The 24,365-nt window shown below is 41.7% G+C and overlaps 1 protein-coding gene across 1 annotated transcript in view; it reads left to right on the top strand.

Moving 5' to 3' along the window:
* KCNN2 (potassium calcium-activated channel subfamily N member 2) overlaps positions 1 to 21,166 on the top strand; it is a 106,352-nt gene extending 85,186 nt beyond the window's left edge. Inside the window, exon 8 of the mRNA XM_037373834.1 lies at positions 20,834 to 21,166. Coding sequence (XP_037229731.1) covers positions 20,834 to 21,166 — 333 coding nt within the window. The remainder of the gene's footprint in view (positions 1 to 20,833) is intronic.
* Positions 21,167 to 24,365: the final 3,199 nt, after the last annotated feature.

Below are 24,365 nucleotides of genomic sequence, written 5' to 3'. Positions count from 1 at the left end.
CATCTTTGACTGCACCCTTCAAACTACTGAATTTTAACTGTATTTGAATCATCTGCTGCTGTTGCTGCAGATACTGTCCCCATTCTCTCATTTAAGTTGATTTTTAGTTGAGACCCTCTATCCAGCTCAAGGAGTTTTTCTGAATCTTTCAAATTTCAGTAGAGATTTAGTGAAGAAAACAGAAAAGGCTAGGGAGGATATTGCATTTTTTTCTTTTCCAAAGCAAATCTAGCAATGTAGGACAAAGGGTTTCTTAGCACAAGAGCACATAAAGAAAATGTGTCCTCCTGCACAATGAAATGGAAGGTTTCTGTTGTCTACTAACCAAATTAGTTGCAGAAAGAACAAAGATTGGCTGTCCTTCCAGTCACTTCAATGAATCATGGAGGTAAATGGCTGACCGGACAGTAACAGAAAATGAAAGAAAAACCAAGACCTTAGCAATAAAATGAAAAGAAATAGTTCTGCCTTAATTACTGTATTCTCTGACAGAGAAATGGAGTTTCTCTCAAACATGTGTTTGGAAGCCAAAATGATATAATCAAATCTACTGCAGTTACTGCACAACTGTTTTCTTGAAGCTAATACTAAAAGGAAAAATTGAATTTAATATTAAGTACATATTAAGTAAGAATGTTAAGTATCATGTTGCAAAATAAGTTTAAGTATCATATTGCAAAATAAATCTTAACTGCAGTCTCGTCTGTAGACAGCAGCCCTCTACTTCTTCTCATATGAAGCATTTCCTTGGCAGCTGGAGAGTAAGATACAATGCTGACTACAAGCAAGAATTAAAGTGAGGATGCGGTGGGGCAAACGTAACAGGGAACAACTGCACTTATTTCTCCTGTGGCCTCTCGTTCCCTAATACATAACTGGCAAAGGCAGCCTTAGCAAGCACTGCGTATATCCAAAGATACTCCACCTAAGCTCCTTAGCGTCTGATACCAACAGGGAATGCGGTATCACAGACAGATTTCTTTGAAAATTTTATGAACTCACACAAAAACTTCACTTACATTTAGGGAAATCCCATTTAGGGTGAAAAGCAGTGTTGAGTTCCTAAACAGTCTGCTTCAGAAGAGACGTGGACCAAGAGCTTTACACAGGTCTTCCTTTTCTTTTGTGCTTCCTATGTAAGACAAAGAAGGAAAAGGTAGCCGAGTGCTTTCAGGTGTGTGACCTTTGTGAGAGGGAGGGAGGGAACAGGAAGAGGGCAGAACTAGAGCAGGTTCATCTTAGCACTGCACTTCCAGAATTGCACCTCAAGAACTGTAGGTCAGAGAAACTACATTTCTTGAGAAGGTTCTAAAATCACAGTTTTAAAAGATATCATCATTACTGAATGATGTTGTATCTTCCTGAGCAAATAACTACCCAAGTCTAAACTTGTCTAGGCAATGGTATTTCTGACCATGATTACACTAGAATAATAATTGATTCCTTGCTACACTGGAAGTAAATTCCTTTGTGGATTTTCTTCTAGCATAAAATAGACTTCGTATTTTTCCAGGACCACTCTATAGTGGAGGGTGTCTGTGCAGAAGTGAGCCTTACACACTCACACTGGCTCTGTCCATCCTTAGCACAGAGCAGTAAAAAAGAAAGAGGCTTTCAGCCCTATGCAATGTTGTCTTGCTGCTTTGCAGTCCCGGCCAGAGGCTGATGCAACTAATACCTTTGGCTTAGGCTTACTGCAGTCACTAAAAAAGACAAGGTTCAGGACTCTGCAAGAGTACTGCATGTGAATGCATACATGCATACGGACATGTCTGTCCAACAGCAACTGGAAATATGGCAGGGACAAGTTAAGTATATAACTGGGTTTTGTTACCCTGTTTCTGGCCTGGACTGCATCTTCACAGGAAGACGTGGAAGCTCTCTACAGATGTGAGACTTTGGTGGTTACCTGTGCCAAGCACTGCATCTGCTGGCGCTGGAGATGCCTAACAAATACAGCTTCCACACAGGTAAGCCACCTCATGGTATGAATCCTAGCCAAAACCCAGAAGTTTTGTTTCAGCTGCAGCACTCAGCATTATTTCTCCCATAAGCCACAGAATCAGAATTAAGGACCACTTGACTGGATAGTTAAAGGAAAATTTCTAAAGAGGATCAAGAGTTTGGCGACTACCGTTGAATCATTGACAATGGCCACTTCACTCTCCTTTAAGAATGTAAAAGCACTCGAGAAAATGGAATAAAAGAGCATGACTGCTGTTTTAGGACAGATAACACTGAACAGCTGTAAAGAATTTTTTTTATTATTTAATAAAAACCTGTCTCTTTTCACCCAAAATACTGAACAATCTGGAATTTTTTTGTTTTCCCACCTCAAAAGTTCTTTTATAACTTTGTGAAGAGTCTGTGAAAATTTCCTGCTTTATGACTAAGATCATCCAGCATCAACAGGACTTATTTTTCTGAAACTACGCTTGCAGCTAGAAGGTAACCAGTCGTTGAAAAGGCATGGTGTGGCATGAGCTAATGAAGAGACTCATTAACAAGATGCAGATGATGACACTGTGACCAGCTTCTGAACTGTCTTCAATCATTGACAGGGAATCCTGTTGACCAAGTATCACTTCAGCTTTTCTTTTACCTACTGGCAAGTGTTGGCTACAATCAAAAAGATGAGAGCACAAGCATGATATCTCAAATCAGCATGTATATCAAAGAAAAATAATTTTTAAAGAGGTTACGGGAGAAGGTAGGTGGAGATGGGTAGTGAGGGGATGCTTATAATCATGAGGTGCAAAAACTTGCCCTGCTGCTCACAGCTCCCAAGAGAAGAAACCTGTCATTTAAATATTATAACAACTAAAAATTGCTTTTGAACCTCACAAATCCATAGACCTATAGCACATATTAATTTCTGCCAACAGACTGAAGATCAGAGCAGTTAAACATAAGCAAATTGATTAGTAAAGGAGAAAAGCAAACACTACTGCCAGTTCACCAACTGAACTGTGGGCAGCACAAGGCTGTCTTCCAGCAGCTGGCTAAATACCACCTGCAATAGCCTTCTAGACCAGAAAACTGAGCCTGCTGGGAGATCCAAGTACTTCTTTAAACTTAATATTAACAACATATCCATTTGGGGAAGTGAAAACTTAAATTAGGTTGCTATAAATACTGTCAATCCCAGTGTCATAAGAGGGAAGCTCAATTAGCTCAGACTGGTCCCAAAAATCATATTCTGAAAATGAGATCATGATGAAACACCATGTGTGTGGGTTTTTGGTTGGTTGTTTTTTTTTTTAAATTAGCTGTTCTGTCAGTAGCTCAGAGGGAAAGATAGGCCATGTCAGAAACCAGGAGTCTTTTCCATTAAAATGCAGCAGCTGTTTGTAAGGGCTTGTCGAAAATCACCATGAAACTCGAACTGTACTGGAGGCAAGACTGAAACAAAATACCCTGTGAAGAGCAGCTGTGTCTGAGGAGTTCAGCTTCAGTGCTTTTAAACTGTGAGCTCCTTACAGAAAGCTTTTTCCAGCCTTAGGAAAAAAATTCTTTTGATACCAGGGTCAGAGGAACTTAAAACCTCCCTGGGTCAGAAAGCACATTTATCTGTTTTGATTTCTTGCTAATACCAACACACCAGACTTACAAGAACACATACTTATCCTTTCACTGGTAAATGACTGAAGCAGCCAACTCACTACCAGGGAGACAACACTTGACCTTGTGTATTTAAAAAACAAAAATAAAAAATCTATTATTATTTAGTGTGCAAATGAAACCACCTTATATTCCCTCTCCTCTGCTACAGAAAACAGAGTGTGGTAAGCTCCTAAATGTTGCTTTTCCCCTAATGAGGTAAAAAATAGATGACTATAAGCATTGTAAAGGGATTTCCAAATCCAAAACCTCTGAGCCATTTTTCTGAGCATCTATATATTTAAAAAGAATCGCAGCACACATTACAGAAGTTTCCAGATACACAATTAATATGAACAGGAGGCTTTGTTATACACGGACCATAGCATCAGCTTTGTAATACTAGCAGGCAAAATTCACTTCTATAAAACCTTGTGCAAAACCTAAACCAGAGGGAATGAGGAAAGGAGGTGAGAACTCCTTGATGAGATATCTTCAGAGACACAACACACCCAGATTCCAGGAAGAGACACTGGAGAGCAGCAGTTGCACTCTGCACAGTATCTAGCCCATCTGCCACAGCTTCCCTCTGCAACTGCTGGCATGCATAGGGCAGGAGTAGATGCATACCCAGTTAAAAAAACACCTGGAGAGTATAAAGCCATTCAGAGTACAAACAACAGTTCTTTGCACAGATACCAGAAACCACATGGGTGTATAAAGGCTGCACAAATTTTGCAATATTTGCAATAAGCGAGGTTTGTTTTGAATGGATAAGGCAAACTGCCAGTCTGGGGCCCAACCCTGATTCAGGGTGTTCGAGAAGCATAGCACTTGCCTCCAGGGCTCTAGCATTAGCCTTCTCTCTACCTTTATCCAGCTCTGAGCTCAAAACAACAGCTTGCGGATGGAATAAGGGAGCAAAGAAACACTGTGAGGGTGCTTAGCTATCTCTCTTCATTAGACCCCAAGCTTCCCAGCCCTCTCATCCCATTGTCCAGAAAAGGGGCACTCAACTGGATTAGCAGTGCTCATCAAAGAAGAGGTTGGCTTGCCATCTGCAGCCCTGTTTGCAGTCTCATGCCTGTCGTTTGCCACAAAACGAGACAGGACAAGGGCTGGCTCCCTAACACGAGGGTTGCATCTGCTCCTGGGTGGATTTATAGGAAGAAAGCATTTAGACAGGTCTTTCAGAAACCAGCCTTAGTTTGTAACAGCACCCAAAGCTGAAAATAGTCAACATCAAATAATAATAGGTGGCATGTTTACACAGTAAAAGAAGAGGAACATTTTTTTCCTGACCAATTCAAATCAAACCTGATTTCACTCTCACAAATACAGAGCTGTCAGTGTAGTATGCCCCCAGAATCTGACCTTACTAGGTTCTTGGTGATTTTGGTACTACTACAGGTCAAAAGGGGAGAAGAGGAGAGAGGAAACTGAAGGATAAGAATTTGTTCTAGGAACTGTCAAGCTCATGTGAGTATAAGCAGTCCTTGCCCCCGTAACTTAAGTGATATTTTCCCCATTTATAACATGCTCCCTCTGAACACTTCACAGCATTTCACACTCGGTTCTCACAACATTGCACATATCTGCCAATGTGGGCATCTCAGACTCACATAGTAACAGAGGTAGCACAACAGCACAGTATTAGGGTCAAGGCTGAGCAAAGGCTTGCCTCTTTCACACGCCCACACAAAGCCTCCATACTCATTACTGCAGCTGCTCTGTCACATCCTTTTCTGCCACTTGGTTTGCTAGAAGAAGTAATGCTAGAAGAAAGTTTGGAATGAAGGGTTCAGAGGAGGCTGTGTGGCTGCCACTTTCATTTGTGGAACTGGAGAGCAGACTCAGCAGGAATGGGAGCAGGGAATCACAGATCTCTGTTGGCATGTTCTGCAAGCAAGGCAGTCAGCTAAGACAAGGCTAAGAGTTTTCCATTTCTAATACTAGCTGCAGTTGCAACCTCCTGTGGAGGGGAGCAAGGCAGAAGAATATAATTTCATAATACATGTTAATTCTGCTTACTGGCAAATGGCGTTTGAAGGAAACCAAGTTTATTAGCATGCCTGATACGTTGCTATTTGCAGTATGTTTTCCAGGTCCATAATCTGCAGTGCAATGGCTTGAAAGATGAGTATTAACAGAGAATCCATGAAATATCATACTACCATGAGGATGGAGCTGTTCAAATTTAAAAATTAAGTGAAGTGAGAGGAAGGTCTTAAAAATGCTGCAGCATAGCAGGACCCTAAGTGAGAAGGGGAGACTCTGCAGTCATGCTGTCCTGCTCCTCAGGGTTTAGCTGCCTGTGTTGAGGGTTGACTTTGCCACAATGCGTCCATGCAACCTTGGATGAAATTAATTGCCATCATGGAAACACAGTGGGATAAGTTTCATGACTGGGGTGTTGCAATGGGTGGTTACAAACTCGTTGGAAGGGATAGGCAAGGAAGGAGAGATGGTGGGGTAGCTCTTGTATGTCAGGTGTTTTTCTGACTGCCAGGAGCCGAATGATGGTGACAACAGGGTTGCATGTTTATGGGTAAGAATCAGAGGGAGGACCAGCAGCGCAGATATCCTGGTGGGAGTCTGTTACAGACCACCCAACCAGGATAAAGGCAGATGAAACATTCTGCAAGCAGCTGGGGAAGTCTCAAGGTCGCTAGCCTTGTTCTCAGGAGAAACTTCAGCCTACTGGATGTCTGCTGGAAATGCAACACAGTGGAGAGAAAACAGTCCAGGAGGTCTCTGGAGTGTGTGGAAGACAGCTTCCCGACACAGCTGGTCAGTGCCCAGCCAGGGGAGATGCCCCACTGGGCCTGGTGTTTACAAACAGGGAAGGACTGCTGGGTGATGTGGTGGTTGGAGGAGATCTTGGGCACAGCGATCACGAGGTGACAGAGTTTTTATTCCCAGAGAAGTAAAGGGAGGGGTCAGCAGTACCATTACCTTGGACTTCTGGAGGGCTCACTTTGGCCTGTTTAGGAGCCTGCTTGACAGAGCCCCTTGGCAGACAGCCCTGAAGGGCCAACTGTCCAGGAAGGCTGGACACTGCTCAAGAAGGCAGTCTTAAGGTGCAGGAGCAGGCTGTCCCCATGTGCCAAAAGATGAGCCAGTGGGGGAGAAGACTGGCCTGGCTGAACAGAGAGCTTTGGCTGGACCTCAGGGGGAAAAGGAGAGTTTCCCACCTTTGGAAGAAGGGGCAGGCAGCTCTGGGGGACTAAGGAAGTTGTCAGGTTATGCAGGGTAAAGATTAGAGAGGTGAAAGTCCAGTTATAGCTCAGACTGGCCATTGCCATGTTTTTACAAATATATTAGAAGCAAAAGGAGGTCCAAGGAGAATCTCCATCCTTTACTGGATGCAGCAGGGAACATTGTCACAAAGGATGAGGAAAAGGCTGAGGTACTTAATGTTTTCTTTGCCTCAGTCGTTAATAGTAAGACCATTTGTTCTCTGGATACTCAGCCCCCTGAGCTGGAAGGTGAGTATGAGGAGGAGCAGAAAGAACTCACCACAGTCCAGGAGGAAACAGTTAGTCACCTGCTGCTCTAATTAGATGTCCACAGGTCTATGGAGCAGGATGGGATCCACCCAAGTGTGCTGAGGGAGCTGGTGGAGGAACTCACCATACCACTCTCCATCATTTATCAAGAGTCTTGGCACACTGGGGAGATCCCAGTTAACTGGAGGTTATCCAGTGTGATGCCCATCTACAAGAAGGGCAGGAAGGAGGATGTGGGGAACTACAGGCCTGTCAGCCTGACCTCAGTGCCAAGGAAAATTATGGAGCAGATCATCCTGAGTGCCATCATGCAGCATGTGCAGGACAACCAGGGGATCAGGTCCAGCCAGCAGGGGGTTATGACAGGCAGGTCCTGCTTGACAGACCTGATCTCCTTCTATGACAAGATGACCTGCCTAGTGGATGAGGGAAAGGCTGTGGGTGTTGTCTACCTGGACCTTAGTAAAGTCTTTGACACCATCTCCTACAGCATTCTCCTGGAGAAACTGGCTGCTTATGGCTTGGATGGGTGTACTATACACTGGGTAAAAAGCTGGCTGGACAGCCAAGCCCAAAGGGTGGCAGTAAATGGAGTTACATCCAGCTGGTGGCCTGTAACAAGTGGTGTCCCCCAGGGTTCAGTACTGGGGCCAGTCCTGTTTAATATCTTTGATGATCTGGATGAGGGCATCCAGTGCACCCTCAGTAGGTTTACATATGACACCAAGCTGGGTGGGAGTGCTGACCTGCCTGAGGGCAGGAGGCTCTGCAGAGGGACCTGGTCAGGCTGGAGCGATGGGCCCAGGCCAGTTGTATGAGGTTCAGCAGGGCTCAGTGCCGGGTCCTGCCCTTGGGTCACACCAGCCCCACGCAGCGCTACAGGCTGGGGCAGAGCGGCTGGAAAGGGCCTGGTGGGAAAGGGCCTGGGGGTGCTGGGTGACGGCCGGCTGGGCAGGAGCCAGCAGTGTGCCCAGGGGGCCCAGGCGGCCAGCAGCACCCTGGCCTGTGTCCCCAGCAGTGTGGCCAGCAGGACCAGGGCAGTGACCGTCCCCCTGCCCTGGGCACTGCTGAGGCCGCCCCTCGAACCCTGTGTTCAGGTCTGGGCCCCTCACTGCAAGGGGGACATTGAGGGGCTGGAGCGTGTCCAGAGACGGGCAGCGGGGCTGGGGAAGGGGCTGGAGCACAAGTTGTATGAGCAGTGGCTGAGGGAACTGGGGTTCTTCAGTCTTGAGAAGAGGAGGAGCCTCAGAGGGAACTTATTGCTTTCTACAGCTCCCTGACAGGAGGCTGTAGGTAGGTGGGGGTTGGTCTTTTCTCCCAGGTAGCAAGTGGTAGGACAAGAGGAAACAGCCTCAAGTTACACCAGGGGAGGTTTAGATTGGGTATTGGGAAAAAAATTCTTCACTGAAAGGGCAATCAAGCATTGGAACAGGCTGCCCAGGGAGGTGGTGGAATCACCATCCATGGAGCTGTTTAAAAACTAGGGACAGGGTTTAGTGATGGACTTAGCAGTCCTAGGTTAATGGTTGGACTTGATCTTTCAGATCTTTTCCCTCCTAAATGATTCTATAATTCTATGAAACCGCTTTGAAAACCGCTATGTTGTGAGAAAGAGCTGTGAGATGTGTCATGGAGCACCTCTTCTTCCTTGCCTCAGGAGCTGCATTTAAGCTCAGGCTCTTGCTTCTTGGTCCTTGCCTGAACCATCTTGCAGATATGCACTTCCTGGTCTTGCACCTTGCTGACCCTGGTCTTCTGACTCAGGTCCCTGGCTTGAACTCCTACTAGCTTCGTTGGTGGGGCTAGTGCAGTGGCCATAGGTTTTGGCTGCCTATCCTCACTGTCTCAGCCTTTTGCAGGTCTCCTTGTTGGGGTGCTGTCGTCTGGTATTCTTGTCAGTGAGGGCATGGGTCTGCCTGCCTCTCTGTCACCTTTGGCTCCCAGCACTTGTTGAGCAGCAGGTTCCTGGCAAAGGGTGTCTTAAAAATAAAAGAACTTTGAACCGAAGAGAGACATCATGTATCGGCATCACAAACTTACCTGGAGGATGTATCAGGCTATCACTTCCTCGGATGCCCTCCCTGGAGTGTTCTGAGCAGCTGCTATCCTGCCCTCCCCTGCCTACTTTCTTTCACCAGGCTAACAAGCAGCCACCCTGCCAGGGGCAGAAAGCAGGACAGACTGGTGGATTCCTTCAGAATTTTTTTATGTGTAAGTGTGGGTGGCAGGTGGTGAAATCCATGAAGAGCAGATCTTCCTTCTCACCCTCCCTGTAAAACTGTATGCCAATCAGCCTGCAGAGCCTGCGTGGGATCCCAGGGGTTCTCCAAAACAGAAATCAGGATGAATTCTCAAATTATTTCTGCTTCAGGGAACGGCTATTCCCTCTCACATATTTGTTCAGCTCCGCTGCACTGCAGCCCCTAGGCATCAAATCAACTAACAATTTTGGTTCTGTTTTCAGAACGTGTCAGAAATCTCTGAAGACACTCACTGAGAACCGGTTGCAATAATTCCAGTGAATTAACTGCCCATTAGGGGACTTCCATTTCTTTAACTTGTGAGGTTTGTGCAGGAGAGTTAGTCTAATCTAAAGCACTTATGAAGTTGATTTTGATCAACTCCAGTACATCAGGCACTTGCTACTTGGCTATTCACTTTCATACAGCAAAACAGAAAAACCTAAGTGCTGTCTGGGTCACCAAATCTTTGCATTTTTTGTGATCCTGAGAAATAATTTTTTACTGAAGAGGAAGAACAGAAAATGGTCTCATTCCTTTTTTCTCACTCAAAAACTGTACTTAGGTGCTAGGAATTGTATCTTTAAACAATTTCCACAAAATCTTTACAAATATATAAGATTGCATTGCCAAGCCATGTGTGGCAGGTCCTTGAGCAAGTTGCCACTTACCTGTTTAGCATGTGAACTATGTAGTTAAAAGGTTGTTATGGTAAACATGTAGGTTTTTTGCTTTTCAAAAAATGCAGGATCATATTCCATAATCACAGAAACTTCTGCGAATTGCTGGCATGCAAACACTGCTAATCTGAGCTATCTCATCTTTCAAATTGAACTTCTTTTCCTTGTTTTATTCTGATTTTCTTCAGGAACAGAAATTTTTACCATGCAACACTAAATTTTCAAACAATACAGCTAATGCATCAGCATCGAGTTGCCGAGACACCACTCACACTTGCTTCCCAAAAGAAAACTGTTTAATATGTTTCAGCCATGCAATTGGTAGGATTATACTTGTTTAATAGTACATGTTACAGTCTTGTTTTGTTGTATGTATCAACTTTTTCCCATGTTTGGGGCAAGAGTCTGTCTTCAGCAACTGCAAAATATTGACAGGAGTGCAGCTGGCAGCAGCGCTGGACCCTATGGCCTGTTAGTACTGCCTCTCATCTCAAGTCACTCACCATTATTAAAAGCAGTTCTTAGTTTGACAGTCTCTCTATTCTTCCCCACCCCATCACATCCATTTTCATTTAACAAAATCGTCTCATCTAGTCTAGCGCTCTACTGCGTCCCAGCTGACCTTCATTGTCAGCAAATTATTTTAGAAAGCAACTACCACTATGCAGAGGGAGAGGAATACATTTCCAGAGCTTTTGAACATGTCCCAAATACTCTTCTATGTCTGAGAACTGCTGTGCTTCCATAGAAGCCTCTGGCAAAATGTAGTTATTCCATTGCATTCTCAGCTTCCTTTGCATACTTTCATCATGAACTAGACTGCAAAGAAGCCATTGCTCTGTACTTATTGACATCTCTGTACACATACCAAAGACAGTGGCCTGTAGCTGATGGAAAGGAACACAGTAAACCATGGAAGCACAGAAGCATATCTTTTTTCATTATTTTTTTTCTGTCTTGTGAAAGACTTCACAACTTTTCTTTTTTTTCTTCTGGTAGAACATAAGTTTTCCATTATCAGAATTTGGTTATGCTCATTTGGTGAAAGTCCATTACATAGTGCAACACAAGTTCTAGACTTTACTGTTGACATTACGTCAAGGACTTGAGAAGGTAGTACAAACTCATATGAAGGACACTGAAGTGCTTATGCTTTGCATGTCTTGACATACCTGACCAGACATTGCTGCTTTTGGAAGAGCAGACAGAGTACAACCCTTCTCCAGTTCATTTACATATTTCATATTTATTCCTTAGCTGGTTCTATTTTGTGTGATCTTTCTGACACAGAGAGTTCCTGTTAATGTTTCAGGTTTGCTGATCTGGAGAACTCAAACCTATCTTCTCCTGGAACAGAGATGCAACCTATGAATATATATAAACAATTACAGCTTTGAGCATGCCTGAGATTAATTAATCCTGGAAAAGCTTCAAAAAATACCCAAAACTGCCTTTCCTCACCTCTGCTATCAAGTCTTTCATATGCTGTATTGACCACAGACTAGATACCAGATATAATTTTTATTTTCAGATAACCTAGCAGGATAAGCAAGAGTTTTTCTCTGGATGTTTTGAAATCAAGACAGTGATCATATAGCAAGAGAATTTGGCACTGGTCCTGTCCCAGACCTTTGCAGATAAAAAATTTTTATGTTCCTGAATGAGACCTCAAGTCACCATGAGGATTTTGCAACACTGCACATTTCAGCCTCATGCAGATTCAGAGAGGAAAGATCACATGTACTAAAAATATCCGCCAAAATGATTAAGACAGCAATGCCGGCAAATTCTCCTATTTGTTAATATTGCTGAGCACAGCTATTACATAGTCTTCTGAAAATCTTTGTTACAATCTAAGGTCAACCAAGTGACTGCAGAACTAAACCAGATATCCCTCTATTACACTGAAGTGTTGCCTTTTTTCACTATAAGTAGCCCAAAAGCTTTCATAGTGAGACAAGATAAATAATATAAGTAGAACTAAACTGCTGACAAAGTTTATTCAACAAGCAAATAAAGCAGAGTTGAATACAGCATGAAAGGCTTGAGGAAACAAGCATTTAAGAAAGGCTTTTCTCTCCCATTCCTCACCCTACATTTAAAAAAAAAAAACAAAACCAAAAACAAACCAAAAAACAGAACAAACAAACAAACAAAAAAGAAAAAGGAGACAGATCAGAGCCAAGGATATTTTTTGCTAAACTGCTGCACACAGAATATGGTTGCAGAGAGCAATCTACTTCTTGGAGCAACAGTGGGGCAGTTTTTTCCAAAGTTTCTCCAGTTTTCCTGAATTATTTCAGACCCTCAGAACTACTGTGAGTGCTTTCCTGGTCAGACTCCCTGTGGGATACATGCCAAAAGAAGTGAGGCACCTGGAAGCTTAAGACTTGGGAATGATTTTCTACCAGCAAATTAGGAGGACATCTATTCTTTAGCAAACTATTTCTTGAAGATACATCATTTAACTTTGAGATCTGCCACCATCAGGCTTCTTCCCTAGGAGAAAAACGAACAGAACAAAAAACTCAGAAGCATTTTCCTCCACAGCTATATAGTTTCTACTAATTCTTTTAAATACTTGCTACTCTTCTTCTCTGTAATCATACTGTACTTTCATAAATTTCCGTCAGAAGTTACTGTTGCCTTTGGAGAACAGAATTCCCAAGGAGACAGGGAACGAGAAAAGGGAAGAGCAATTATCTGACATGGTCACACACTTTAGTATCAAGAACAGAAGGCTGGTTTTATGTTTCAGAAGGTGAAAATATGTGCAACAGTGACTTACTCAGGCACTACTTGTCTCCACTCTCTCTCTAATTCCAGCAGATACCGAATACAATCTTCCTGCCCTTAACATTTATTGTTGAAAAAGGGAACATCTGATTATAAAAGCTGTGGGTTGAGATGAGTAAAGATAACATAATTCTGAAGGTGCCAGAAGCCTGAGGTACATCAGTAGGACTCCACATTCATCTTCTGATTCTGTTAAGCTAGTAGGGTGTTTCGTCTCCTTTCAGCATTACCGAAATTAAAAGAGAGACAGATAAAGGAAGACTGGGAGAGGCTCAGCCAACAAGGGAGGCAAAATAATGATCAGCTGAGGATTTTCACTTCATGTTTTTGTGATCCATATGCCTGTGGTCCTCCACTAAAGTTACAAACAAAGCACCTATGGAGTGGGAAGGCACAGGTAACCCCTTTATGACATTATATAAAGAAAGCATGCAATGTTTTGATATTGTTTGAGCAACTTCCTTAATCTACCTATAAGAAATTTCAACCAAAGCAATTTCCTTCATAAGTTTGATAGCAAGGACCTACTTACTTGCTTGCTACTCACTAGTATATAAGGCTGGTTTAATTTCTGTGTGTGTTTACCTTCAATTACCTTGCTGTGCAACAACAAGTCTGCCTCTGTACTTCAGCACCTGACACCAGTAAGACAGAAGTAACATGTGTACACAGAATTTGATACACAAGCAAATCAGCAATGTTAAGCCAGCTTCGAAGCACAAAACCCTAAGACTATGCATGCACATGGAGTTCCTTTCAGTTTTCTGCTTTTGCGGAGATGTGCAGGCTTATGCCTCAAGGAGGCAATTCTTCCTTAAGGCTTGGTAATAGTAACAACCCCCACGCTGAGTTTCATCAGCTCAGCAAGAAACAACCCCAGGTCTTGGGTCCTTGTCATACACTCCTATACAAACAGTTTCTCAGTGTGCACTGTCTGGTACAAATTCACCCTTTGCAGAGATTAACACTGATATTTTCCCAGTTCAGTTTCTAGTCTGCACTGAAAAACTGTTTAGAATTGTTTATAGCCCCCTAGATGTTAAAACGGAGGTACTTTCATCTTGAAACCTTTATCTTTTCATACAGTTTGAAATATAAATGCCAATACAAAGAACTCAGCATTTCAGGATGTTTCCTGCTTCACACCTTCAGAGGTATGAACATTAACAGGTCTTTTTGCAGCCTGGGCTTCTGCTGTGCTTGAAGGCTACTTAGTTTATAAGTACAGATTTCCACCCCTCTGAACAGCGTCTTTAGTTTTGCATATTACATTGGTTGCAACCTACATAAAATGTGAGAATAGCTCAAATAGAAGGTATTTCTTATGCTGGGATACAGTCATCATTGTGGAGACCACACAGGTTGTTAGGTTCATGGTTTCATGAAAGGATCCTACAGCATCCTTTCAAATTAATGGTTCATAAAAGGTTTGAAATCTCACTAAATTCAGACAAGATAAAAATTTTTTAAAAAAAAAGACATGATTGAAAGGAACATATTCTTTAAAAAACAAATTCATACTAATATACTAGAAGCAGCTCAGTTTCTAACCCCATGAAAGAGCAATATTTCACCTCTGCTCTAAATTTCTAATACATTTCACATTTGCACAAGAGTAACTGCATTATCTCTTTCAAAGCAGGGTGAAGTACATGAAGTACATAAACATCAGGCTTGACTGAGAAGATATAGATGTGATTCTGGTGGCATCAAATCCATGATTAACTATGGGTTTAATGCTGCACTGCTGGGAACACAGTGCCTTTAGCTCTTGGGCTCCCAGTGCTGGACCAGAAGATGCTGCAGACATGTAGTGCACAGCCCTGATGTGGTATGCACCAGCGTGGGTACATTACATTTTCACAGGAAAATCAATCTTGCATAAGCAGGCTTCAAGCTAGTTTTATGCTGGCTAACGAAAGAAAAAACAGATTTTCTCTTATCTGTTTTTCTTTACCGCACTCTGTCAAGTTCTACAGAAATATGATCATATGTCATGTCCGATTCAGGTCAGATTTTTATCACTGAGTGGTACTTGGTACTGCACTGATCCAGTTTTATGATTGTGGAAGCAGCAGCTGAAAACAGCAGAGGTTTATAATACAACAAACCTTACACTTCTGAATAAATTAAATTCCATGTGTAACACGTTAAGAGCTACAGGACTTAAACAACTCCATCATCTTCATTAAATATCCCTTTACATGTTTTTGTTTTTGTAACTGTATCAGTTCTTTTCTCGCAGGTCTTCTGCATTAATGTTAGATAACACAGGACTGTATTACTTTATACTCACAAGAAACTGACAACAGCTCCATGGGCTGACGTTTTTAGTCAGCATCTGTCACTCAACACAGCAGCAGGCTCAAATGCTTTGCCCTTGTGCCACCAGCATTTAGCTGTCTGCATTCAAGGTCAGGTCTGCCAAGGTGTAGCCTTGGAAAAACCACTGGTGCAACAGCTGTGTTGTGATAAAGAGATGTGAGATGACTCAATGAGCACCTCTCCCTCCCCAGCTCAGAGCTGCGTGTCAGCTCAGGCCCTTGCCCCTTGCTGTCCCTGACCTGCTGACTTGGCTGACTATAGACCTGCCTCATAAGTGGTGCTGCTGCAGTGGCGACAGGTCCTGGGCCAAGCCCTGGCCACTGTCCCAGACCTGCACCACTCTCCTTGTTGAGGTGTGGTGGGTCACTACCCTGGCTGATGCAAACATATTCCTGCTGGCCTCCCTACTACCCTCAGCTCTCACTCCTGGCTCTTGCAGAGTGTTTGCTCCCTGACGATATCCTGGACTTGCCAATCTCATTTTCTACCCTAGAGTTATCCAGTGCTTCTGGGTTTATTTCAGCTATTTTCAGCTTTTAGATTGTGCCCTTCTGTAGCCCTTTTTAATCTATGTTCCAGGAGTCTTAGGGGAGGTTGTCTTTTTTTATTAGGTGTTCTAAATAAATTAGCATTTTGCACTACTTCCAACAGTAGTAACAGACTTTTTCCAGTTTTTTTTCTAGCTAGGGAGTTAAAGTAACACAGTATCTTTGCACGAAAACTTTTCCCCCTCTAACTGGACACTGACAATCACCTAAAGACAAAAACCTCCATATGCTTCCCAGTTAATTTTTTTCATAGTGGATACTGTATTTCTCCTGCACCACACTGAGTGATTTATGACAGCTTTTAACCTTCCTGATGACAATTTTCTTTTGATGTTATGACTTGTAGCATATCTTAAATTCAGATATCATGAGGACAAATTTTACTGTAATGAATTTGAAATGCCTGGTTTTCCAGTGCTGCAACCTGGCAATGAGCACCACTCAAATCCCACATTCTTCCTTTTTCTTTAATTTGGCTTGTACCACAGTATTATTTTAATCTGCATGGAAGTTGAAGGTCTTTAAAGTCACCATAATAACACAGAGTAACAAAAAGTAGCACTGAAATTCAGGATCCAGCACTTAAGTGCTGCAATTGCACAGTTCATCCTGACTTAGGATTCAACAGTCATAAAATGATTGTAGGAAGATCTGAGAAATGACATCTTGGCATTTCCTAGTAACAAATTATTGAATGTATCAGAAATATGCCAGCAACGAAGATGAAATTATCATCCTTTTTCCATTTACATCTTCAAAGGTGCAAGGGAAGTATAAGAGGAACTAGATGTTCCCATAGACCAGGTCACTTATTCCATAGGCATACTAGTGCCTTTTCAACACCTACCCTTGTAAGCTTCAGAGTCTTCAGCACTCATTCAGATATTCTTTGTGCAAGCTGGCTCTCCATCCACGAGTTAAGGTGCTTAAAACTGGTCCCATGTGTTCCTTCCTTCTCAGTCTTGGTCATCCCTTTGCATTGGACACTTGCCTGATGGGGCTTACGTTGGACATAAGTTGCAGCCAGCTGAAGGTGACAATTCCCTAGGCTGTAGATGATTCCAAGTCACTTTCTTCTTTGCTGACCATTTCTTCTGCCCCACACACCAACAAATTCTTATCCCTGACATTGTCTAGCTGAATAACAGATTAACTTAAATTTTAATTCACTTTAAATTTGCTGTTTCAGAAGAGCATGTGTGATGAAAAATGTCTTTTCCATGCCCAGCAGCTACGTCATCTGGTTGAACTGATTACTTTAAGGCCGTACTTCCATATCTGCACCTACATTTATTCATACATGGTTCTTTCCACCCCACCCATGCCACCACTCTGTGTCATGGATTTCACAAATCTCAGGAAAAAGTTGTCTTGCAATTCAAAGTGCTCTCCTAGATTCTAGCAGGACTGTGGGTTATCACATCTCTTATAGTCTTTCCTCAGGTGTAAGGGTTTCCACCCCTTCTCAGTGAGATAATTCAAAATTTCGCTTTGAGGGCTGTAGATAGGCCAAACTGGTGACGTCAGTCATGGTGCACATTTCCCCTAGTCACCTTGTATTTCCTTTGTTCATTCATCTAGATATAAGGATGATTACAGCTCCCAAAACCATCACAAGGTCCCACTGCAGAACACAGTAACATCCCTTGAGACATCAGCTGAAATCCTGATCTTCTGCCTGATTATAATTCATAGTTCTTCTATAAAGAACTTGTGTTATTTTGTTCCTACCTGAAACTCTCGAGCTGGATTCATAAAGATCCTGTGCCTTTTCTTAAGTCATGTGTAGGACAACACTGTAGAGAAGCAGACCACCAATGTAACAAGAAAATCAAATTGTAGGTATTACAGTAGGAAGAGATTTCTTTAAGGCTTTGCTTAAGTTCTCCAGCAATAAGTATCCCTGAAGATCTGCAGGATACTTATTTTGGCTACATAAAAAGAAGATGAAACTCTAAGAGCATACAAACATCTAAGAAAAGGGGAAACGCATACAAATTACTGAGCTAGGAGGTCTTCACCATGCAGAAACCATGAGTACAAAGGATGGGAGATCACAAAGCATTTTTATTTTTTTAAAAAAACAACAGGGTACCTATCCTCATATAAAGACTACTGAAAGTTCTAGAAATAGGTGATCAATAAATAAAATGTTCAGATACTTCTCTGATTTTTTAAAAAAATGTATTAGTCAAATGATGTACCTGTAGAAGCTGAGGAGGTAGAAAATTCTGAATTTCAAAATAGTAATGCTACTTGGATAGTTCTGGAAGACTTAACAAGCTGAAACCAAAGTAAAAAGGGAAGAAGAAATGCTGTAAATTGAAGAGAGTACAGATATGAAATTGTTTTCCTTGCTACCCATAATAAGAATCCTTTTCTCAATAAGGCTCAAGGAAGAAGATGTTGAAAAAGTCAGGAGTACACCTGGGCAGTAATGCAGCTAAAAAAATTATTGTGACTGCAGTGGTAAATTGCAAATGCATGCATGTGCAAGGCTACAGGGTATTGTAAGAAGTGAAGCACGGTTTCAATTTCCATACAGAGGAAAAGGAAGTCACAAATTCTGTCTAAGCAGCCTTACTCTGGGCATTTGTGAAATAAAACATTTATCTATCGAATGCTGCCTTAAAGGAAAATACAGGCAAACTGGAGCAATTAAGAAAGCAAACTATACTGCCTACACACACAAAACAAAATCAATAATGTAGAAGAACAGGTTTAACAAGAGCTTTAAGGAAAAGTTGATCTAACAGAAAAATGAGAAAAAACTGCTAATTCAGAAATATGTATAGATATAAAGGTGCAGGGGGTGGGGTGGGGGGGGTAGGGGTGGAATCAGCCATACCGCTATAAAAGCACTTGACTCTACCACTTTCCTTCCATTCTCCTCTAAAAAGTCCTGTTGTCACAAAACTGACAAGCAGCCCAGGCTTCAGTCCTGCACTGTCATTTCCATGGCAGCTGCTGCGGTGAAGGGTGCAGGGCTGGGCACCCAGAGAGTGAGACAAAAAGGAGGAAACACACAGGCTTTGTCTCTGTTGTCCCACAGGTTATGCCACATGTCCAAGCTCAGACAACCATTCCTCTGCTCTCTCTTCCTCCATATCCTGTTATTTGCACAGACTGCTCTTTCTCTTTAAATCTAGCTGCTATCAACATCATCCTCAGCATTTTGATTTTCTTAACACTTCTCACATTGCAGGTAGATCTATGTATCAAACATTTGCTTAGAGTGAAACTGACCGCTAGCATGCTACTACATCTTTGGGGTATAAAAAAGTTTCACTTGCTTTTTATTATTTTCTGTACAATGAAGCATTGGACCACAGGAATGACAAGAGATGGAGTGCATATCACAAGTCATATGGCAGTAAAACAGGAATGTGGGATCCTGTGCTTGGGGATTTAAAATTAGGTTGTACAGAACACTACTTATACACAGTAAAAAAACACTTTGTACTGCAAGGGTAATAAACCAAATGACCTCTAAAGTCTTTTTTTCTGAGGTTGTTGGGATCTTTTGACCCTTTTTCAAGGACCTGTTCTTTGGTGTGATCTACAGGCTATACATCTAACAGGAAAAAATCTGAATGGGTTTAGCAAACCTATTACTACATACGCAGTATCCGGTTGCTTTTTGGATGTCCTTCATGCCACCAAGGAATTCAAAGAAATCCTTAATATAGGAGGAAGTCATTACAGGAAAATCCAAAAGTCATTAACTTTTCTGTTCTAAGTTTCATGACAAAATAACCAGAGGTCCAATAATTTTATTTAAAAATAACATCCTGAAGCAAATAAGTGAATTTGAAGCTTTAGCGTTTGTATGGTGGAAAGGGAATAAATAATTTATGAAATATTAAGCCCCAGATTAAAGCCAAGAGTCATATCCTCAAGCATTTTAAAGGAAAGACTGAGAGGGAGATTGTTACCCTAGGAGTTGATCAGTGGGTGAGCTCACACCAGCCTCAGCAAGACCAAACTTTGACCCTCCTGGATAGCCAGCAAGACTTGCCTAGCAAGCCTGGCACTAAATCAAATATTCTACATGCATTTTCTGGAGCACAATAGCTAGGAATCTCTCAGCATTATGTTTCTGAAGTATTTCCTACTGGGAAAATAACTATGCCACTTCCTTACAGGAAACCTCTGTGCCAGTTAGGAGCATTATAGCAATCTGCCATTAATGCTCATCTTTGTCCTTAATAGAAGTTCACGGTACAGCTTCTTCATTTCCTCTTCCTTCAAGACTATATCACATCTAGAATTATATTTGGAAAGAAAACCCCAAATTCTTGTGTTTACCGCATTTAAGAACAATTTCCAGCACACAGCCACAGTTACTGGCATATTACTTAAAGGAAAGCAGGAACTATACCACCCACCAGTCATGTTCTGACTACTGTGGTGAGCTTGATTATCTCAGCAGGTGGCAGGGCATGGGCTGGTGTGAGAACTCTGCTGCATTGCACAGCAATACACGGCACTTGGACCGCAGAGCCCAAGCCTGCAATCGCAGTGCCTCAAGATTTTCAGATCACTGCTTACAGAGGGACTGATACAGTATTCTCTGCACACAAACAAGAAACCCACAGACCTCCAACTGGTATATAGATTATACAAGATAACTGTTGTGAAGAAAGAGTGATAAACTTCTAAATGCTAGAAAAAATATCACAAGCTTTCTGTAGTTAAAAGATACCAGTTTGGCTTAATTCAGTAGAATGTCAAATGGACACCCACATAACAAAGAGAAGTTTAAATATGTGCTGAACAGAGGCAGGAATAGAGAAGAGCAGGCTTTTGAATTTTTATTTGAAACACTGGACAGTCATGCACTTCACCGAGTAGTTGTATTGCTCCTTTTAAATCAAGTTCAACACTCGATACAAACCCACTATATTTAAATTGACTGTTCAGTTAATTTGTATTTTTAATTCCCCTTTAAAGATCCACTAAAATGTAGCCAATGTGAATGACTTTTAAAGGATGTCAACTCTAAAGATTTAGATCCTCTGATCAAGAAATCAAACAGACCTTGACAAGCAAGATCTGACCCCTTAGCAGAGCAAGTAAGATTTGAAAGAGACCGTAACAGGCTGGATGAATGGGCTGACTGGAACCTCGTGCAGTTCAGCAAGGGGAAGCACAAAGTCCTGCAGATGGGCAGGAACAACCCCTGGCACCAGTACGCGCTGGGGGCTGCCCAACTGGAAAGCAGCTCAGCAGAAAAGGCCCTGGGGGTCCTGGTGGGCACCAAGGTGAACACAGGCCAGCAGTGTGGCCTTGCTGCAAATAAGACCAAGAGTGTCCTGGGCTGCACAAGGAGGAGGGTTGCCAGCAGGTCAGAGGAGGTCATCCTGCTGCGCTACTCAGCACTGGTGAGGCCACACCTGGAGCGCTGGGTCCAGAGCTGGGCTCCCCTGTATGACAAAGACATGGGCACAATGGAGAGAGTCAAGTGAAGGACCACAAAGATGAGGAAGGACCTGGAGCATCTCTCCCATGAAGAAAGGTTGAGAGAGTTGGGATTGTTCAGCCTGGAGAAGAGAAGATTCAGGGAGATGTCATCAGTGTATATAAATACATGAAGGGAGGATGGAAAGATGGAGCCAGGCTCTTTTCAGTGGTGCCCAGTGACAAGACTGGAGTCAATAGTCCACACTGAAACACAGGAAGTTCCCTCTGAACATCAGGAAACACTTTTTCACTGTGAGGGTGACGAAGGAGGGTGAAGTGACCCAGGGAGGGTGAGAAGTTTTCATCCCTGGAGATGTTCATGAGTTTTCTGAACAAGGTCCTGGGCACTTGGCTTTAGGCGGCCCTGCTTGAGCAGGGCGTTGGACCAGGTGACCTCCAGAGGTCCCTGCCAGCCTGAACCATTCCTTGATTCCTAAACAATTTGCATTACTAGCCTCTAAACAGAATTAGGATGGAAATACATCTTTTTTTTCTTTTTTTGTCCTAAGTTTTTTGCAGGAAGCCTAGGTACTATTTAAAAGTACTAAAAGATCTTAGTGCCCAAATAATCATAATAAACTGGGCAAACATTAAATAGACTACAAGCAGTTGAAGAACCAAATCAAGCACAGGTTTAGAAAATTTTATCTCCAAATTGGTCATTTTTGTTGCATGACCACTGAACTACCGAGGGGACAGTTTTGTGTTTGTAACATCTTGCATTTACTGATTCTTACTTTTAATGTTACTAACTGTAAAGAAGCAAGAACCAGTGAATAAGCAATCTAAACATAAGCTTCAGGAAGGTCCAGATTGAAATAAATGAACTGAAAAGGAGATTTTTTTTTTCAAAAGAGTTCTTACTGAAGAGAAACAAAGTCACTTCAAAACAAGAATTTCTCCACTGATGAAGTCAGGCAGACTTCTTATAGTAAAGTTTCAGGGAGGGATATAGGAATCTCAAGAAGCTTCAGTTATCAAGTATTCTCTTCATAGAATTTTTTCTGCAGGCCGACATTAAACCTCTCCTGTTCTTACAACATGTAATATTTTGATTATCCCATAATTAAGGTTTGGTAGATAGGACAAAGCAAAAAGTCTTTATTCTGTTCTTTATTAGGTCACAGAAATATGTTTTTCAAAAATCTTCACTTACACTTGTATTTATGGAGTAAAACGTAACTTTCTACTCAGACAACAAATTAATAAATTAGATGCTTTCCATCCCCTGAATTCAAAGTAACAGGAAATAAAAGGCATCTGTTTTCTACTGCTTTGTTTTCAGGAATTATGGCTGTGAATCACATTCCCATCTGTCAGAATTTCGCTGCTTAGGATACAAACAATAATTCAATATATCAAGAGAATAGTATTATAAAACTATTTTAAGCTCAGCATAAATCCTTTTACCCACCTGGCAACGAGAACAAGATCTTCTGAATGCTTCAGGAGTATCTGACTCAGACACCGGCAACTAGAAATCTGTGGGGGTTAATCATGTTTAACCAGATGGCTGTAGTCTTGAGTAGAAGTAAGCTTCTGGAACTCAAATTTGCATCCTTCCAATGAGAAAGGAAAAATGTCTCCTTTTGCACAATACCATAATAGGAGCTCAGATGTGAAATAACAGAAGTGTTTGAGGTCAGTTACTCATCCAGAAGACTTCACTGTGATACAGCTGTACTGTACAATTTTACCTCTAGCTGTAAAAATATGCTTTTCACTTACAGTGGTAAAATAAAGGGCATTAATTATATTTTTTTAGCCATTCACTCATACAGGATTGTGTTCGTTCTTTGATAGCATTCTAGATACGCATGTATTGCTCAAAATTGCTGTCACAGACTAATCCTTGCATTTGCCCCTGATTTGGTCTCACAGATATGGGAAGGAGGATGGGATGAAGAATAAAACAGTCTAGTCTCCATGATTAATTACAGCATCCTCATCATTGTTTTCATTCATATACAGATGTATCTTGGCCCTTCCAGTCTCTTCTGGTTGCAAGAGAATACTAGAATACATAGGTGCTTGACTGTAGTCCCTTTTACCAAGGAATATACTTGCCATTAAGACAATAGCTGTGAAAGGAATATATAGGGAGATACCTATCTATCTATCTATCTATCTATCTATCTATCTATCTATCTATCTATCTATCTATCTATCTATCTATCTATCTATCTATCTATCTGTCTATCTATCTGTCTATCTATCTGTCTGTCTGTCTGTCTGTCTATATTATAAACTGGAAGAATTTCTTGGCACCTTATTCACCTGTATCTGATTAGAGGTGATGATCTGATTAGAGGCAGGTGATACATGTATCCCAGGTGTTATTATAGGTATACAAAGTGTACAAGTGTCCATGTAGAAGCTGGTAAGAACTTTAAATCTGAATTCACTAAAAAACAATGACTGATCTGATACTGCAAATAAATTCCAAGATTGTACTGCACATGCAGAAACTGAAATCAAACTGCACATTTTGCACTCAGAAATAGTTTCTAAAACAACTTTTAGAAAGCTTTTAACCAATAATTCATTGTAATTAGAAAAAGGTCTTGAGATTAATCCTATTACTGCATGTTCAGCAAATTTAAAAAGTGATATTGTGGATGATAGTCAGGAAGTTAAATTCACTTTTAAAGAAAATGAACGATTGTCCAAAAGTGCTATCTTCATAATAAAATCTTCCTTTAAAAATCAGCTGAATGTTAAAAAAATGCAGAAAAAGCACTACCGTCCTTCATTTATCATTAAGAGGGAAGAAGAAATAAAGGGTGAGCCAGATATTCACAAAATCTTCCTTTTCAAATAGTTTCTTTTTATATTATTAGAAAATATAATTTCACCTTAGTTAAGCGCTTGATGAGAGAAAGTGCTTTAATGTATGCCTCTATCCTGCCAATTCATAGCTGGTAGCAGAGAGGGATAGTGCTCCACTTTGCTGCTGCCTTGCCAGTGCTGTGCTGCCCTGTGAGTGCATAGCATTCCCCTTGTCTGAATGAGAAATGAGAAAAAGGCTGTAGACTGTGCAATACCATCCTTGATGGTGTTACTGAATAGTTTCTATTAGGCAGCCAATGTCTGCAGGACGTTTTGCTCTGGTTTTTCTCTAATTGTTCCCAAAGAAAAAAAGGCTTTAAAGTATTTAATGAGTTAATCATATTTGAAAGGTTATACTTCTGACATGGGGACATA

Source organism: Falco rusticolus, chromosome Z (assembly GCF_015220075.1).
Source record: "Falco rusticolus isolate bFalRus1 chromosome Z, bFalRus1.pri, whole genome shotgun sequence".
Classification (NCBI taxonomy): Eukaryota; Metazoa; Chordata; class Aves; order Falconiformes; family Falconidae; genus Falco; species Falco rusticolus.
The sequence above is the reverse complement of the archived record's forward strand: the minus strand, read 5'-3'. Positions and strand labels throughout refer to the sequence as shown.